The 18,428-nt window shown below is 40.2% G+C and overlaps 1 protein-coding gene across 2 annotated transcripts in view; it reads left to right on the top strand.

The window, feature by feature from the left end:
* fkbp9 (FKBP prolyl isomerase 9) overlaps positions 1-18,428 on the top strand; it is a 37,535-nt gene that overhangs the window by 8,270 nt on the left and 10,837 nt on the right. For both annotated transcript variants that reach the window (XM_047384654.1, XM_047384653.1), the window contains exons 3-7: positions 2,755-2,944; positions 3,040-3,185; positions 8,248-8,437; positions 15,789-15,934; positions 16,916-17,105. In XM_047384654.1, coding sequence (XP_047240610.1) covers positions 2,755-2,944; positions 3,040-3,185; positions 8,248-8,437; positions 15,789-15,934; positions 16,916-17,105 — 862 coding nt within the window. The remainder of the gene's footprint in view (positions 1-2,754; positions 2,945-3,039; positions 3,186-8,247; positions 8,438-15,788; positions 15,935-16,915; positions 17,106-18,428) is intronic.

Here is an 18,428-nt window from a genome sequence, read left to right on the forward strand (position 1 = left end):
GCCTCAGCATCTCAGTTGGATTTAAGTGCAGACTTTGCCTAAGACTCTCAAAACTTACATGTGTTACTTTTACTCCTGATGTAGCTGAATCCACACCTTTCAAAAAAGTTCCACTTTGTCTCATCAGTCCACAGAATATTTATCCAAACGTTTTAGGGTTTGTCAAGATGTTCGTTTTAAAGGGAAAGTAATGTGATCCGGGTTACTTTTAGTCATCTGTGGTTTTGACCTTGTAACTCTCAGATGGATATCATTTTTGCTCAGTCTCTCCTCCTTATTGTTAAATCATGAACTTCGACCTTAACTGAGGCAAGTGAGGCTTGCAGTGATTTAAATGTTGATCTGGGTTTTTTGACATCCATGTGCTCTTGGAGTAATTTTGGTTACAGCTGCTGCTTCATGTTTAATCTAATATTCTGCACTCATAACCAGAATGAGAACTGTAAACATGCAATATTAGGGCACCTCATCATGAACCTGCAGCTGGATCATAACAGTCCGACGCTACAGTTTTTATGGTCTTGTTTTAGAGTGTTTTGAAGCATAGGGGAAGTGGTCTGTTCCTAAACATCCATGCAGAGTGATGTCAGAGAGTCATTACAAACCAGGAAGCTACTGAGAGGAAGCTGCTCACTGCCAGAGTCTTAATTGTTAGTCGTGACTGGTGGCATCAGTTTCATGTAGTTAAACTCTCCAGCTGTTCTTTTTAACATAAACACAGCTGGTCCATTGTTCAGACTGAACTGTCGATGCGCCCTTATCTGCTAACAATTACAATAACAAAAGAAGGCTTACCTATCGAGACTGGTTTGTCATTTGCGTGCTGGCATGAAGTACTTAGACAATAAGAGGAAAAGCGTGTGCCTGTTAGACCTCGGGCTGTGTTCTCCACTCAATCCATGTCAGTCAGAGATGAAGGAGAGGAAGACACACAGAAGGATTAGAAAGACATTCTCCAGGAGGTAAAAACAATACTTTCAGAAGCAACACAGATTGCCAACTCACCAGCAAAGGTTTAAAAGCGCCCACCCCTCCCGCTGCACCTCCTCCTCCTAGAGAACGGATGTGACGTCTCTCTGATATAACACAATTCATTAAACTACAGTAACGAGCTAAAGCATGAGCTCAGTAATTCATTTATTAAAACAGCCCTCTCAGGCTTTACAAACAATCACCAGGCATGTTTCTTTTAGAGAAAGCTGAACTGTCCCCCAGCTGTGCCATACAAATTATTACTGTTCATTGTTCTCCTGAGGAGCTGGGAAATCATGCTGGATTCCTTCTTGTGATGGCAGATTAAAGTTTTAGCACTTCTCGGTTGGAGTGATCTTTTGTTGGTCATGCACAGAAGGGTATGGGGATGAGATTCTTGAACTCTATTCATTTTTAAACAATTACAGGGATTTTTTCCAGCACTTTTTCTGTCTAACACAATCACCATTAAGGTAATTTTTATTATTATTATTATTATTAAGATTTTATGTTGCTCTAGTAGCATCTCCATAAAGCTTTTCAGCAGATGGAAGCATGAAGTGCTCCAAAATCTCCTGATAGCTAGCTGCATTGACCCTGCCCTTGATAAAACACAGTGGACCAACACCAGCAGCTGACACGGCACCCCAGACCATCACTGACTGTGGGTACTTGACACTGGACTTCTGGCATTTTGGCATTTCCTTCTCCCCAGTCTTCCTCCAGACTCTGGCACCTTGATTTCTGAATGACGTGCAGAATTTGCTTTCATCCGAAAAAAGTACTTTGGACCACTGAGCAACAGTCCAGTGCTGCTTCTCTGTAGCCCAGGTCAGGCGCTTCTGCCGCTGTTTCTGGTTCAAAAGTGGCTTGACCTGGGGAATGCGGCACCTGTAGCCCATTTCCTGCACACGCCTGTGCACGGTGGCTCTGGATGTTTCTACTCCAGACTCAGTCCACTGCTTCCGCAGGTCCCTCAAGGTCTGGAATCGGCCCTTCTCCACAATCTTCCTCAGGGTCCGGTCACCTCTTTTCGTTGTGCAGCGTTTTCTGCCACACTTTTTCCTTCCCACAGACTTCCCACTGAGGTGCCTTGATACAGCACTCTGGGAATAGCCTATTCATTCAGAAATTTCTTTCTGTGTCTTACCCTCTTGCTTGATGGTGTCAATAGTGGCCTTCTGGACAGCAGTCAGGTCGGCAGTCTTACCCATGATTGGGGTTTTGAGTGATGAACCAGGCTGGGAGTTTTAAAGGCCTCAGGAATCTTTTGCAGGTGTTTAGAGTTAACTCGTTGATTCAGATGATTAGGTTCATAGCTCGTTTAGAGACCCTTTTAATGATATGCTAATTTTGTGAGATAGGAATTTTGGGTTTTCATGAACTGTATGCCAAAATCATCCATATTAAGACAATAAAAGACCTGAAATATTTCAGTTAGTGTGCAATGAATCTAAAATATATTAATGTAAAATTTTCATCATGATATTATGGAAAATAATGAACTTTATCACAATATGCTAATATTTTGAGAAGGACCTGTAATGCCAATGGATACTAACCCAAATACTTGCTCATTGTTATTATTTGTTATTGTCAATAATTAGTTACTTGCTGCATGAGCAGTTAAATTAGAAAACAAAGCAGGCAGTGAAAGATAAGAAAACGCCTGCTTTGATGTGTGACAAGTGTCAGGTCATTGTACTCTAGATGTATTCTCACATATGACTCAGTGCTGTTTTTGTGTTCATTGCTGATAACCGGATCTGTTCTCCTCCTCAGGCGACATCATCCCTCCGGACTCCATCCTCCACTTTGATGTTCTACTGCTGGACGTGTGGAACCCCGACGATGACGTCCAGATCAACACCTTCTACACTCCTCCCACCTGCTCCAGAAAGGTGGAGGTTTCTGACTTTGTGCGTTATCACTACAACGGCACCCTGCTGGATGGGACCCTGTTTGACTCCAGGTTTGGCCTGCATGATCACTCATTTTTGAATGTTTTTTTTCAACAAATCACACCAATATGAAGATATCACTTATTTTCCTCACCTTATGTTACAGCCACACTCGCATGCGTACCTATGACACGTATGTTGGGATCGGGTGGCTGATTGCCGGCATGGATCAGGGACTTCTGGGAATGTGTGTTGGAGAGCGGCGGATCATCACGATGCCTCCGTCACTTGGTTACGGAGAGAATGGAGATGGTCAGTGTTTGCAGCTTTCTCAAGGACACTTCTTTTAGCCATTTTTTCCACATTTGTTAGTTTTTTTAAATTTTAAACCCTCAAAGACAAACTAGTAGGGATCATTGTAACAGAAATCAAAAGACACATTTTTCCAACCATTCAAATTCATGTAAGGTAAGGTAAGTTTATTTATATAGCGCTTTTCAGCAACGAGACACTCAAAGCGCTGTACATACAATTACAATACAATCACAAAGAAAATAAACACAGATACAGACACAGAAAAACAAATCAAATGATAAAATCACACAACAGAGGTAATAAAAAAAAATAAAATAAAATAAAGAGAATAGAATGATGGATAAGAAAACAAAAGCAAAATTGGACTGAAAACGCAACAAATCATGCCTAGATGGCACAGTCAAAGGCCACTCTAAACAAATAAGTTTTTAATCTTGATTTAAAGTAACTTAGGGTTTCGGCACTTTTACAGTTTTCTGGCAGTTTATTCCAGATTAGTGGAGCATAAGAACTAAAAGCTGCTTCTCCATGTTTGGTTCTGGTTCTGGGTATGCAGAGTAGATTTGAGCCAGAAGACCTGAGAGGTCTGGGTGGTTGATACACTGACAACAAGTCTGTAATGTATTTTGGTACTAAGCCATTCAGTGATTTATAGACTAACAGAAGTATTTTAAACTCTATTCTCTGAGCTACAGGGAGCCAGTGTAGGGACTTTAGAACCAGGGTGATGTGCTCCACTTTCTTAGTTCTGGTGAGGACGCAGGCAGCAGCGTTCTGGATCAACTGCAGCTGTCTGATCGACTTTTTAGGCAGACCTGTGAAGACACCGTTGCAGTAATCAATTCTACTAAAGATGAACGCATGAATTAGTTTTTCAAGGTCCTGCTGAGACATTAGTCCTTTAATCCTGGAGATGTTCTTTAGGTGATAGAAGGCCGACCTTGTTACTGTCTTTATGTGCCTCTGAAGGTTCAGGTCTGAGTCCATTACTAGGCCCAGGTTTCGAGCCTGACTGGTGGTTTCTAGCTGTATTAACTGAAGCTGTGTGCTAACTTTTAAACACTCTTCCTTTGGTTCAAAGATTATTACTTCAGTTTTGTTTTGATTCAGCTGAAGAATATTTAGGCCCATCCATGCATTGATTTTTTCTAAGCATTTACCCAGCGCTTGAATGGGTTCATGGTCACCTGGTGACATTGTAACGTATAGCTGTGTGTCGTCTGCATAGTTATCATAACTTACGTTGTTGTTAGGGGGAGCATGTAGATATTGAATAGGAGGAAGGTGGACCCTTGGGGAACGCCACATGTGATTTTTGTGGTCTCTGATGTAAAGTTACCTACTGACACAAAAAATCCCTGTCCTTCAAGTAGGATTTAAACCAATTTAGTGCTGTACCAGAAAGGCCGACCCAGTTTTCCAGGCGCTCTAATAAAATGGAGTGATCAACAGTGTCAAATGCTGCACTAAGGTCCAATAACACCAGCACTGTGGTTCTTCCACAGTCTACATTTATACGGATGTCATTGAACACCTTGATAAGAGCAGTCTGTGTACTGTGGTGAGCAGGAAGCCTGACTGGAAGACATCGAAGCGGTTAGTCGTTGTTAGGAAGTTGTTTAACTGTTGAAACACAGCTTTTTCAATAATCTTACTGATGAAGGGGAGGTTTGATATAGGCCTGTAGTTCTGTAGTAGCAGCTTGCCCAAGTTGCTCTTTTTCAATAGAGGTTTGATAATTGCTGTTTTCAGGGCCTGAGAGAAAACACCTGACAAAAGGGACGTGTTTATTATTTGTGTTAAATCAGATGTTATGACAGGCAAAGCTTTCTTAAGGAAATCTGTGGGCACAACATTGAGACAGCAGGAAGAAGAGCTTAGTTGCTGTACAATTTCTTCTAAGTTTTTGTAGTTTATTTGGTGAAATTGGGAAATTTTGTTACAATCAGTTCTACTTGGAGACAACATTGGTCCTAGAGTTGATGTGGATGTGCTGACTGCCCCTCTGATCTTTTGGGTTTTTTCAATGAAGAAGTTAGCAAATTCATTGCAGGGCCTGGTAGAGTGGAGTTCAGATGCTATAGTTACAGGAGGGTTTGTTAACCTGTTGACCGTGGCAAATAATGCACGAGCATTGTTAAAGTTTTTGCTGATGATCTCAGAAAAGAAAGATTCCCTTCCATTTTTCAGTTGTGCTGCATTTACTTTTGGGGTATGTCTCTACCAGGCTTAAATATCTGTAGGCTGAATTGTTTTGCCCATATTTCTTTACAGAATAGCTCAAGCTCAGTCAGATTGGACGATAAATATCTGAACATCCGTTTTCAAGTCAGAATTTAGGATTATATTTGGTCTAGGCCACATAAATATACTTTAAATAACCATTAGCTTAGTCACCTGTTGGAAGGTGACCTAATGGTTGTTTGCAGCTTCTAACAGCTATTCTGCCAGTTTTGTATTTAGCAGCATCCATCTTCCCATAAACTCTGACCAGCTTCTCTGTCTCTGCTAAAGAAAAGCAGCCCCACAGCAAGATGCTGCAACCCTTTTGTTTCACGGTTGGCATTGTGAGTTCAAGGAGCTATTTTCTGCCACATTTTGATTAGGAATTAGAACAAGAAGTTCAATTTTCATTTTATCTGACCAAAGCACTTTCTTTCACATGTTTGCTGTCTCCAGTATGGCTTGTTTCAAACAACAGACACGACTTCTTATGGTTTTCTTTCTACAGTTCAACCACCTTGCCTCTTTTCTATAAAGGACAAATTTATAATAATATCAGTCCTATCGACTAATAGTTGACCTGTTGACAGATTCCCTGGAGCTGTGAATCTCTGAAGCTCCTCCAAAGTTGCTATGTGTCTTTTGGGATATTCATTTGCATCCTAACCCTTCTTTAAACTTCTCCACAGCTTTACCTCTGACCTGTCTGCTCCTTGGTCTTCATGATGTTGTTTGTTCACTAATATTCTGTAACAAGCCTCTGAGGCCAGAAACAGTACAGCTGGATTTATATTAAGATTAAATTACGCACAGGTAGACTATTTACTAATAAATTGACTTTCGAAAGCAGATGGTTTTATTGTATTGCATTTAGGTTTATCAGAGTGAAATTGCCTTAATGCAAATGCACTCCACACATTTCAGATTTTGTATTTTAAAATTAAATTAAAAACCATGGATCATTTTACTTCAGCTTCACATTTATGCCACTTTCGTGTTGGTATATTCTGTAAAGATCTAATAAAATACATGAAAGTATGTGGTTGTAATGTGACAAAATGTGGTTATGAGTACCTTTGTAAGGTAATGTATGCCTCAAGTGTGACACAGGTATTCCCAATGTGCATCGACAGCAACTCTGGTCTTGAATTTATCAGACCAAAGAGAAGACAGTTGAGGTTTTGGCACCTAACTTACACAAATCCTGGTAAAACAGGAGCTAGTTGAGTTGCTGAAATGAGAGATAATGTTTTTCTTGTAAAGAAAACTGGGAAAATTCCCTAAATTTTTAATTCCTTGAGCTGTGGACAATTTCCCTTATCAGTTAGGTTTGAGCTCTCCTGTGCAGCCACTGGCAGTTCAGTGTTGCACAATGGATCCTTTTTTCACACCATAATCTTTCAGTTTGGTCATGAACTGGACTGGTTGCTCATCCTGTCATTAAGTAAATGTTTTTCTGGGAGAAGGGTTTTAATTCTTTGTGCTTTCAGACATTATCACCTTGAAAAAAATTTCATTTTTATAAAAATTGTTTTGGCACTAGTGGCCTATATTTTTTTTTTTTTACAGTAGGCAGACAGGAAAGAGGGGGAGACATTTGGCAAATGTTGCCAGGTCTGGGACTCGAACCCGGGACAGCCGCTTCGAGGACTGTAGCCTCCGTATATGGTCGCACGCTTAACCCCTACACCATCAGCACTGCACCATTTGTATTAATTTTTTTGGTTGCACTTTTCTCCACAAATGTTAACTCTAGCCCTTCCTTTGTTTTGGGATTTTAATCTCCCACTGACTTTATAATCATTCATCCATGTGATTCCAGACAAAAACTAATTTTCACAATGAGATTTACTTTAAAAAATATGTTTTACAAAGATAAAAGAATAAGCTCCTATACTTGTTTATGTTATGCATTTGTGTTTTCTTAGGAACACCATCCCAGAGTGGTCCCTAATTGTGGGGCCCCTATATATGATGGTGTTTTGGGTGGCATTAGTTCCCAAACTAATGTAGAGGTTCCAAACTCCTTAGATGATTCCTGAACATGCAGCAGTCTATTACACGTCGCCAACAAAACAGGCTACAGTCATGAAAACATCTTCCTAGAATTAAACATCTTAAGTGAAAAAAATATCTGAAAAATTTTAATTCAAGGTCCATTCAACTATGTTAATAAACTAAACCGATTTAGTAGTGTGCTTTTTTAAAAGCTCACTATAAATTTAAAAAGCAAAACCCATCTCATTTTTACAGCAACACAAATTCTCACACCTAGAGGCAAAAAACCCCAAAAACGAATGAATAGATAAATAAATAAAAATGAATGAATGAAATGTGGCCCAGATAAACAGAAAATAATGGTGGTTTGTAAGACCCTGTGAATTTTGCTTAGAGAGGGCTCTGCATCAACCAGGAAAGGAGATTTATTTCTTTTTTTTTGTTTCATCTGCAGAATTAAAATTTTTGACGAAGATTTTTACAATCCTAAATTATGTTTTTATTACAGGTTTTGAATTATCTACACACTCAGTCTCACAAAACCGCTGAAGCTCTCTGGATCTTTTTTTTTCCAACCACTGTGGGCTCTTTTTAATACATAATCATACTATTAACATTCTTCTTGTTGAAATAATTATGAAATGTTGTTACATCATGTGTTTGCTTGTCATTTGTATTACATAAAACTAGCTGTGGTAGTTAGTTGCTTATATTTACTATTTAACAAATAAAAAATTAACACAAGCATTTCTCTGTTCTGGAAAGTTCCCAGTCCAGCAGAATAAATAAATAAAACGACTTCTGTGTATTATTTTTTTTTTTTCATCTTCACCTTCAGGTAGCGACATCCCGGGACAAGCGTCTCTGGTGTTTGATGTTGTTCTGTTGGACCTTCATAACCCCAGAGATGGAATCACAGTCACTAATCAAGTCGTTCCCAAGTCCTGCACGAGGAAGACAGTGGTGGGGGACTTTGTGCGTTATCACTATAACGGCAGCCTCCTGGATGGGACATTTTTTGATTCCAGGTTTGTATTTTTCCTGTCTACATTCACAGAAACCCCTAAAACCTGAATCTGTGGTTTTACTGCCTGTTTAATATGTGCTGCTCCTCTAAAGGCCTCATGGTGGCAGTATCGCTCTGTGCATTGGAAATGTTTGAACATTAAAAAGAAACAAAATTTAAAGTCAGCTTAAACACATCACACTAAATGCTTTATTTCTTCCAGTTCATCCTGTATGGCTTATAACACAGATAAAAAACACTGAAGCTTTAAGACTCTTTTTATTTTCTCTTTGCACATGCATGTGACTCCAGCCTGGTTTTGTCTACATTGTATGCAGACCTCAGTCATTGCAGTTTGTAAGTCAATGCAAAACATACAAGACTTTGTTAAACTAGTTCTATCCCTTTAACTTTAACACATTTTCCCACATTACAACAACAAACTTTACTATAGATTATCACAAATGATTGCACGGAGTGGTTGGAAATGATTTTTTGCAATTGCCTAATTGCTTTTATGCTTCTTAGAAGTAATCTGTGTTTATGCAGTGTTATCAGTCCTGCCCATCCATGACCTTGTGGTTAGAACATCTTGCATAGACAGGAGCGTGTGACGAAGGAGAGCTGTCTACAACCTGTATGTTGTAGAAGCCACTGCGGCTTCCCCGGGTCCGTTGATTTGGATGCAGGTAAAGCCCAAAGAAAGATATAAAACTCAAGACAAAATCAGCTTTAGTTCGCCTTTGCAAAGGGAGAGAGGGTGCACCAGCCAATGTCTGCGAGCAACAACTCTACCACCCTCTCCGCACAGGCTCGTTTTATTAAGTCTCATAGGGGTGTGTACATTTATTTACAGTTGCACAGTTCACAGATGACTAGGTCATAACCTCAGCCAGTTTCCTTACAAGGAGTTGTTCTTCAGTTTTTGAGCTATTGTGAAGACTGTCTCTTCCTGTTATGGTGTGAGCAGGCTCACCGCACTCTATCTGTTGCACTTCCTGTTTTTCCTAGCTCTGTAACACATACAGTACCCAGATACAGTTTGAACTTTATGTAGTGTCGAGGTAGGAAAACTTTACTGGCCGTCAGTTAACTCTTACATTAGTCCTCACCTCTCATCGACTCTTTTTATTTGGCACCCCTAAGGACAATCCTCAGTCAGAGATCAGTTGTACGTTTCCACAAGTTTAATTTGGAAAATAATAAGTCCAATTATTTCTAATGCAAAATGAATATACAAAATAACACAATGAAGAAAAATTACAAGAAGAGAAAATTTATGTAAGGGCGAGAGAAGTTATATAAGGGCCCTTACAGAGAGAGATGGATTTTCAGCAAAGCATGGCTGTCTTTACCCAGTTGTCTCTGTCCTTTCAAGTTCCAAGTACATCTTTATACTGTGGACTTCAAAGCTTACTGACTGTGCCTCCCCTTTTTCCATCAGGTGTTGTAAATCAGCCAAGCTCCCTTGTGGCATCTATACCACGACCAAAAGTTGACATTTATTGCTTTATGGACTTTATGGTCCCTACAGCTGCAAGCCTTTTACGGCTTGCAACTGCCGAGAGAACCTTACCCGTTTCACCCTTGTGCCACCCTGACCCCTGCTATGATCTCTCCCCAAGGCTCACTCATGTACAACAGTTCCTTGTATCCAAATAAGGAGTATTTCTGGTTCTTCTCTTCTACAGGTCCTTCTCAAAATATTAGCATATTGTGATAAAGTTCATTATTTTCCATAATGTCATGATGAAAATTTTACATTCATATATTTTAGATTCATTGCACACTAACTGAAATATTTCAGGTCTTTTATTGTCTTAATACGGATGATTTTGGCATACAGCTCATGAAAACCCAAAATTCCTATCTCACAAAATTAGCATATTTAATCCGACCAATAAAAGAAAAGTGTTTTTAATACAAAAAACGTCAACCTTCAAATAATCATGTACAGTTATGCACTCAATACTTGGTCGGGAATCCTTTGGCAGAAATGACTGCTTCAATGCGGCGTGGCATGGAGGCAATCAGCCTGAGGCACTGCTGAGGTCTTATGGAGGCCCGGGATGCTTCGATAGCGGCCTTTAGCTCATCCAGAGTGTTGGGTCTTGAGTCTCTCAACGTTCTCTTCACAATATCCCACAGATTCTCTATGGGGTTCAGGTCAGGAGAGTTGGCAGGCCAATTGAGCACAGTGATACCATGGTCAGTAAACCATTTACCAGTGGTTTTGGCACTGTGAGCAGGTGCCAGGTCGTGCTGAAAAATGAAATCTTCATCTCCATAAAGCTTTTCAGCAGATGGAAGCATGAAGTGCTCCAAAATCTCCTGATAGCTAGCTGCATTGACCCTGCCCTTGATAAAACACAGTGGACCAACACCAGCAGCTGACACGGCACCCCAGACCATCACTGACTGTGGGTACTTGACACTGGACTTCTGGCATTTTGGCATTTCCTTCTCCCCAGTCTTCCTCCAGACTCTGGCACCTTGATTTCCGAATGACATGCAGAATTTGCTTTCATCCGAAAAAAGTACTTTGGACCACTGAGCAACAGTCCAGTGCTGCTTCTCTGTAGCCCAGGTCTGGGGAATGCGGCACCTGTAGCCCATTTCCTGCACACGCCTGTGCACGGTGGCTCTGGATGTTTCTACTCCAGACTCAGTCCACTGCTTCCACAGGTCCCCCGAGGTCTGGAATCGGCCTTTCTCCACAATCTTCCTCAGGGTCCGGTCACCTCTTCTCGTTGTGCAGCGTTTTCTGCCACACTTTTTCCTTCCCACAGACTTCCCACTGAGGTGCCTTGATACAGCACTCTGGGAACAGCCTATTCGTTCAGAAATTTCTTTCTGTGTCTTACCCTCTTGCTTGAGGGTGTCAATAGTGGCCTTCTGGACAGCAGTCAGGTCGGCAGTCTTACCCATGATTCTGGTTTTGAGTGATGAACCAGGCTGGGAGTTTTAAAGGCCTCAGGAATCTTTTGCAGGTGTTTAGAGTTAACTCGTTGATTCAGATGATTAGGTTCATAGCTCGTTTAGAGAGCCTTTTAATGATATGCTAATTTTGTGAGATAGGAATTTTGGGTTTTCATGAGCTGTATGCCAAAATCATCCGTATTAAGACAATAAAAGACCTGAAATATTTTAGTTAGTGTGCAATGAATCTAAAATATATTAATGTTAAATTTTCATCATGACATTATGGAAAATAATGAACTTTATCACAATATGCTAATATTTTGAGAAGGACCTGTATATTCTGTCGAAGCTGTTCTGAGTGATAACGAGATCCAGATGCAGGAGACGTATGTATGCATGGGTGAGTTGGGATGTCTATAAAAAATGGCTGTTTTCATTGTTAGAAATCGTCTCATGATCGGTTAAGATTCCTCCAGGTTCTTGTGCTCAAGATCTGTACTTCATAACACAGGCTTGGTTTGAAATAAAACCCTTCTCTGGTCAACTAAGTCTGTATCAGCAGTGTTTTTGAAGTGTTCTCACAATGGCAGTTGAAAACATCAACCCATCATAAACTACAAAAGGATCCTTTGTTTGGCCTGCTGAGCTGAGACAGATCTTGCGGCAGTGCAGGGGGTGCTCCTGAAGACCTTTTTTGACTCTGGTGGCATCAGCCATCGTCTGTGGTGTTATGGGTTGAAGCAGCAACTTGTCTACAGCTGAGCAAAAGAAGTTAGATAAGCTTATCAGGAATAAAGAAGAAAGAAGTTATAATGGAAATCCTTATATTAAGTGCTCTAAGGTGTTCCACAGTGTATGACCTTTAGGTTTCCTCTCTTTCTTCAGAACATCTGTGTTAAAGGAGGAAGCTGTAAAAAACCAGGATCAGACGTTTAATGGTTAAAACCCATTCCTTTTGGGTGATGTCTCAGGAACCAGCAGATGGTCTGTTACACCTGACCCGAGGACGGTTTAGGGTCGTAAAGCACAAACTCTTTTAAGTTGAGATAACACCCACATACTCTTTAAATACTGTGTGTAAATGTTGACACCACACTGAACCCAAAGACAGAAGAAGAGGCGGAAGTGATTCAGTTTCTCTCTCACTGGGAGTGGTGGAGCTTCCCTCCCACCCCACAAGACACCGTTTGGCAAACATTTTATATTTTATATCAAATTTTGATGTTTCTGTATCTTTTCCAGGTTATGATTTAACTTTGTGTGGATGAGGACTCGGAGTGTGAATTCATGGACGCATAATATGATGTATGCATGTTTTTTAATGATTTTCTCTTTTACAGGTGGTACAGTAATATTTTTATTTATTTCTACTTATTTTTAGAAGGACATTTTAGATTGTGAACTCTTTTATGAGAGCTCAAAAGAGGGATTGTAGAATATATAAACTATCTATGTGTGTAACTGGAATGTGTACATAGAGCAGAGGGGAGTCAAGCTTAAGGAGTGAAGCATAGAGAGTCCAAAGTCATAAATTAGTGAAGGACAAGGGATCACCGGATGGGGGAGAAGAAGACAGGGGAGGACAATCTACAGGTCCTTCTCAAAATATTAGCATATTGTGATAAAGTTCATTATTTTCTATAATGTAATGATGAAAATTTTACATTAATATATTTTAGATTCATTGCACACTAACTGAAATATTTCAGGTCTTTTATTGTCTTAATACGGATGATTTTGGCATACAGCTCATGAAAACCCAAAATTCCTATCTCACAAAATTAGCATATCATTAAAAGGGTCTCTAAACGAGCTATGAACCTAATCATCTGAATCAACGAGTTAACTCTAAACACCTGCAAAAGATTCCTGAGGCCTTTAAAACTCCCAGCCTGGTTCATCACTCAAAACCCCAATCATGGGTAAGACTGCCGACCTGACTGCTGTCCAGAAGGCCACTATTGACACCCTCAAGCAAGAGGGTAAGACACAGAAAGAAATTTCTGAATGAATAGGCTGTTCCCAGAGTGCTGTATCAAGGTACCTCAGTGGGAAGTCTGTGGGAAGGAAAAAGTGTGGCAGAAAACGCTGCACAACAAGAAGAGGTGACCGGACCTTGAGGAAGATTGTGGAGAAGGGCCGATTCCAGACCTTGGGGGACCTGCAGAAGCAGTGGACTGAGTCTGGAGTAGAAACATCCAGAGCCACCGTGCACAGGCGTGTGCAGGAAATGGGCTACAGGTGCCGCATTCCCCAGGTCAAACCACTTTTGAACCAGAAACAGCGGCAGAAGCGCCTGACCTTGGCTACAGAGAAGCAGCACTAGACTGTTGCTCAGTGGTCCAAAGTACTTTTTTTGGATGAAAGCAAATTCTGCATGTCATTCGGAAATCAAGGTGCCAGAGTCTGGAGGAAGACTGGGGAGAAGGAAATGCCAAAATGCCAGAAGTCCAGTGTCAAGTACCCACAGTCAGTGATGGTCTGGGGTGCCGTGTCAGCTGCTGGTGTTGGTCCACTGTGTTTTATCAAGGGCAGGGTCAATGCAGCTAGCTATCAGGAGATTTTGGAGCACTTCATGCTTCCATCTGCTGAAAAGCTTTATGGAGATGAAGATTTCATTTTTCAGCACGACCTGGCACCTGCTCACAGTGCCAAAACCACTGGTAAATGGTTTACTGACCATTGTATCACTGTGCTCAATTGGCCTGCCAACTCTCCTGACCTGAACCCCATAGAGAATCTGTGGGATATTGTGAAGACAACGTTGAGAGACTCAAGACCCAACACTCTGGATGAGCTAAAGGCCGCTATCGAAGCATCCTGGGCCTCCATAAGACCTCAGCAGTGCCACAGGCTGATTGCCTCCATGCCACGCCGCATTGAAGCAGTCATTTCTGCAAAAGGATTCCCGACCAAGTATTGAGTGCATAACTGTACATGATTATTTGAAGGTTGACGTTTTTTGTATTAAAAACACTTTTCTTTTATTGGTCGGATGAAATATGCTAATTTTGTGAGATAGGAATTTTGGGTTTTCAGGAGCTGTATGCCAAAATCATCCATATTAAGACAATAAAAGACCTGAAATATTTCAGTTAGTGTGCAATGAATCTAAAATATATGAATGTTAAATTTCCATCATAACATTATGGAAAATAATGAACTTTATCACAATATGCTAATATTTTGAGAAGGACCTGGGTGTCTGGGTTCCTCCTAATGCAAGACAATGCTAGACCTCATGTGGCTGGAGTGTGTCAGAAGTTCCTGGAAGATGAAGACATTGAAGCTATGGACTGGCCCGCCCGTTCCCCAGACCTGAATCCGATTGAATCCACTTTAATTTTGTATGTGACTCCAAATTCAGGCCTCCATTGGTTAGTAAATTTGATATCCATCGATGATTTTTGTGTGATTTTGTTGTCAGCACATTTAACTTTGTACAGAACAAAGTATTCAATGAGAATATTTCATTCATTCAGATCTAGGATGTGTTATTTGAGCGTTCCCTTTATTTTTTTGAGCAGTGTATTTGTTTTCTGAAGTCAATTGGTTGCACCAAATTTTATTTAGGGGAATCAAAGTAAAGAGAGCTACACACATGTGCCTCCTATACATTATATTATTTTTTATCTGTAACAAAACTTGAAAGCACTGTATCATTTTTCTTCCACTTTGTGTTGCTCTGTCACACAAAACACTGATGGAGCTGCTCCCCAGAACTCCTGCGTGTTCGTTTGTTTTGGAAAAACTAAGTCATATGCTATACTGTTTTAGTAAAACTAAATAATAAAAGAAAACACAGAGACTGCGCAGTTTCTTTGCCCGGCCAGGGGAGAAGTTCCAGCTGCATCACCACGAACACTTCTGATCTTTTTCTCCCCAGAACAGGGTTTTTATTCAAAAGCAAGGCGTATACATTTGCAAAGAAAAAACACACATTTTATCGAGTGTCAGTTGAACTCTTACACCTGGCATTCAGCTGACTGTTCGACTTTCACAACATTTCCTGTTATTCTACTTTTGGTTGTTATCTGCAGACATGTACAGAAATCTGCAGACACATACAGAAATATCTTCAAATATCTTGAGCATAGCAATGCAGACCCTATTAAGTATTTTAAATGTTTTCCAACAACACCAATAAAATATACTGAAGTTTGTGGCTGTAATGTGACAAAATGTGGAACAATTTAAGGGGTGTGAATACTTCTTCAAGGCACTGTACCTGTGAAACCTTCTCTTCTTCAGCTTTTTATACATATACTCAGCCCAAAATATGGAATTTATATATTTTTTTGATTAAACCTTTCTTTCTGTGGTCCTGTCTTTGACTGGTTAAGCGCAAATATTGCAGAAAAATTATAAGTGATTATGATGAGGATATCTTGTTTTTTGACATTTCAGTGTGTTTATATGTACTCACAATGACACTAATATCTGTTTAACAGTTACTCTCGTAATCACACCTATGACACGTATGTGGGTCGAGGGTACGTGATTGCCGGCATGGACGAGGGCCTCATTGGAGTTTGTATTGGCGAGAGACGCACCATTACCATCCCACCACACCTCGCCTATGGAGAGGAGGGCACGGGTGTGTGTTGTTTCTTCTTTGCAGCACATTAAGCAAGTTAATAAGTACAGTTTTATTTGTGTAGCACCTTTCACAGATAAAATTACAAAGTGCTTCAAAAAGCCCATAAGAAATAAGACAACAGACATGAAAAACATCACATTACTCTAAAAGCTTGGACACAAAATGGATTTAAGTTATTGGCCTATAGCTGTTGGGTTGAGAGCGATCAAGATGAGATTTCTTCAAAATTGGACTCACCACTGCCTGTTGGAAAAGATTGGGAAACCTGCCCATTTGAAGTGAGAGATTAAGACTTTTTACAAAACAGGGCTCGATGGAATCAAATACACTAACAAACAAGCTAGTGAGGGGAACATCAAGGGGGCTTTTAGTTGGTTTGAAATGGCCAAGCAGAGAAATTATGCCCTGCGAAGTGACAGAATCAATAAATGATCAGGTATAAAGGACAAGATCCACACGATAGTCTTGATAAAGCAAGGAGGAAGGTGAAATACTCAACTTTAAGTCAGCAGCTTTATTTGCAAAAAATCCCAAAAACTGATTGCAGTCAGCCTTGGTGTAGGTCGAGAAATATCACAAGCTAAAATATTCTTAATTGTATCAAAAGGGCTTTAGGGTTTCTCTTCTTTAGAGCTATACGATTAGCAAAATACTCAGTCTGAGCCTTTTTTAACATATCATTTAGAGAGAAAATAGACTCTTTCAGATGTAAGCCATGCACTTCCAAAAGCGACAGTATCTCTTAAAATTTGTCAATATTTTCAGGAATACATGGAAAAACTTTTGAGTGTCTAACAATGTTTTGTCTAAGAGGAGGAACTGCATGTAAAAATAGATTTACATTAATTATTCAAAGATTTGATTAATGCATGAATATCATTGTCATCAAAGTTAAAATAAAAAATCTTTCAGGAGTGTGTTGGTTAATATTTAAATTGTTTATCTTTTTTTTTGTTTTTGACACCATCTTCCCTTCAGGCTCTAAGATCCCTGGTTCAGCCGTGCTTGTATTTGATGTTCAAATGATCGACTTTCACAACCCGTCAGATAACACCGAGGTCACTGTCACCTACAAGCCAGAAGAGTGTGATAAGCTGACCAAGAAGGGGGACTTCATCAAATATCACTACAACGGCTCCCTGCTGGACGGGACGCTCATCGACTCCACGTATGTAAACTATGTCCATCAGACAGTAAAATACCCTAACGGGTTCGCATAAGTGATAACCTCTCACAAAAAACTCACTCCGCTTGTATTATCTAAATATTTCTACAAATGAACGAGTCAGATGCATTGTATGCTAAAGTTTTTGCCTTTTTTGTGACAAAAACTCAACCTAGGCTTCTTCAAAACAAACCGAAAAAAATCTGATCCATGGATTGAAACATCAACTCTCATTTCTTTAGTTGACGTTAGCTCTTGTGTGGTGTGTTACTTTCCACAAACCCAAACAGCAGTATTCACATAGACATGCATGGACTCTTTGCTCTGCTTCCCAGATGGAAAACAGTTCTAATGACCTGCTCTCAGGCCAACTTGACTCTTTGTTCAAGATCCAGCAGTTATTTCAGATAAGGCCGAACACTTTGGCAAACCAACTCGTTCTTATGGGAAACTCTTTACTTTGTGAAGTAAGTAGCACTCCTGATCAAATTGCTGCTATGGTGCCCATTTCTGACCCTATAAACTTCACATGTGGTGTTTGTACTGGAGGACAATTCAGACTAAAGCAGTGAGGTTGGCTTATTAATGGATACCGTCAGGTTCAAACAACCTAAAATACCTTTAACATCACAAAAAAGAAGAGAAAGACAAGAGAATTAGTTTCTTACTCGCTGCGAGGAGAACGGACAGAGATGTGCTTCAGTTACAAATCTTCTACCACTCTGAAACACATCTCGCCAAATCCTCTTTTTATTATCTTTAGGGTGGTCCCTAGTTACATGAACGTTGCTGTTCTAAAGGGTGGGGGAAAACAAACAGCAGCAATGTGACATAGGTCATGCACACCATTATCCTGTACTACCACGCTTGCATAGTATCTATAATCTTAAGATATGTGCGATCTTTGCTAAACACAATCAACTGTTTGTCACAGTGGGGTTTAGGGAAGGACCAACACGCAGGCAAGAGCTGGACAGCTGCATGTTAAATGAGTGCTTTCTTCTTTATTCAAAGTCTTTGCAAAACATAGCAAAGTCGAAATCCTTTATGTCTCCAAAAAACAAAGCAAAACGTAGCACAGACGAAATCCTTAATGTTTACAAAAACAAAGCTAGGCATAGCAAAAAAACACTGCAGGTGTACAAACGGTGCTAAGCCAAAAAACTTACAAGAAGTCACTCTGCAGGAGCGAAGCATAAACAAAGCCTAGACGTGGTAGGGAACAGGGTAGTAACGGAAGGGACCAGCGAGGAACAAACGAAAACAGAGAGCTTATAAACAGAGGGAAGTGGAGTATGGACCAATGAGAATGAGAGGCAGGAAATC

Source organism: Girardinichthys multiradiatus, chromosome 13 (assembly GCF_021462225.1).
Source record: "Girardinichthys multiradiatus isolate DD_20200921_A chromosome 13, DD_fGirMul_XY1, whole genome shotgun sequence".
Taxonomy (NCBI): Eukaryota; Metazoa; Chordata; class Actinopteri; order Cyprinodontiformes; family Goodeidae; genus Girardinichthys; species Girardinichthys multiradiatus.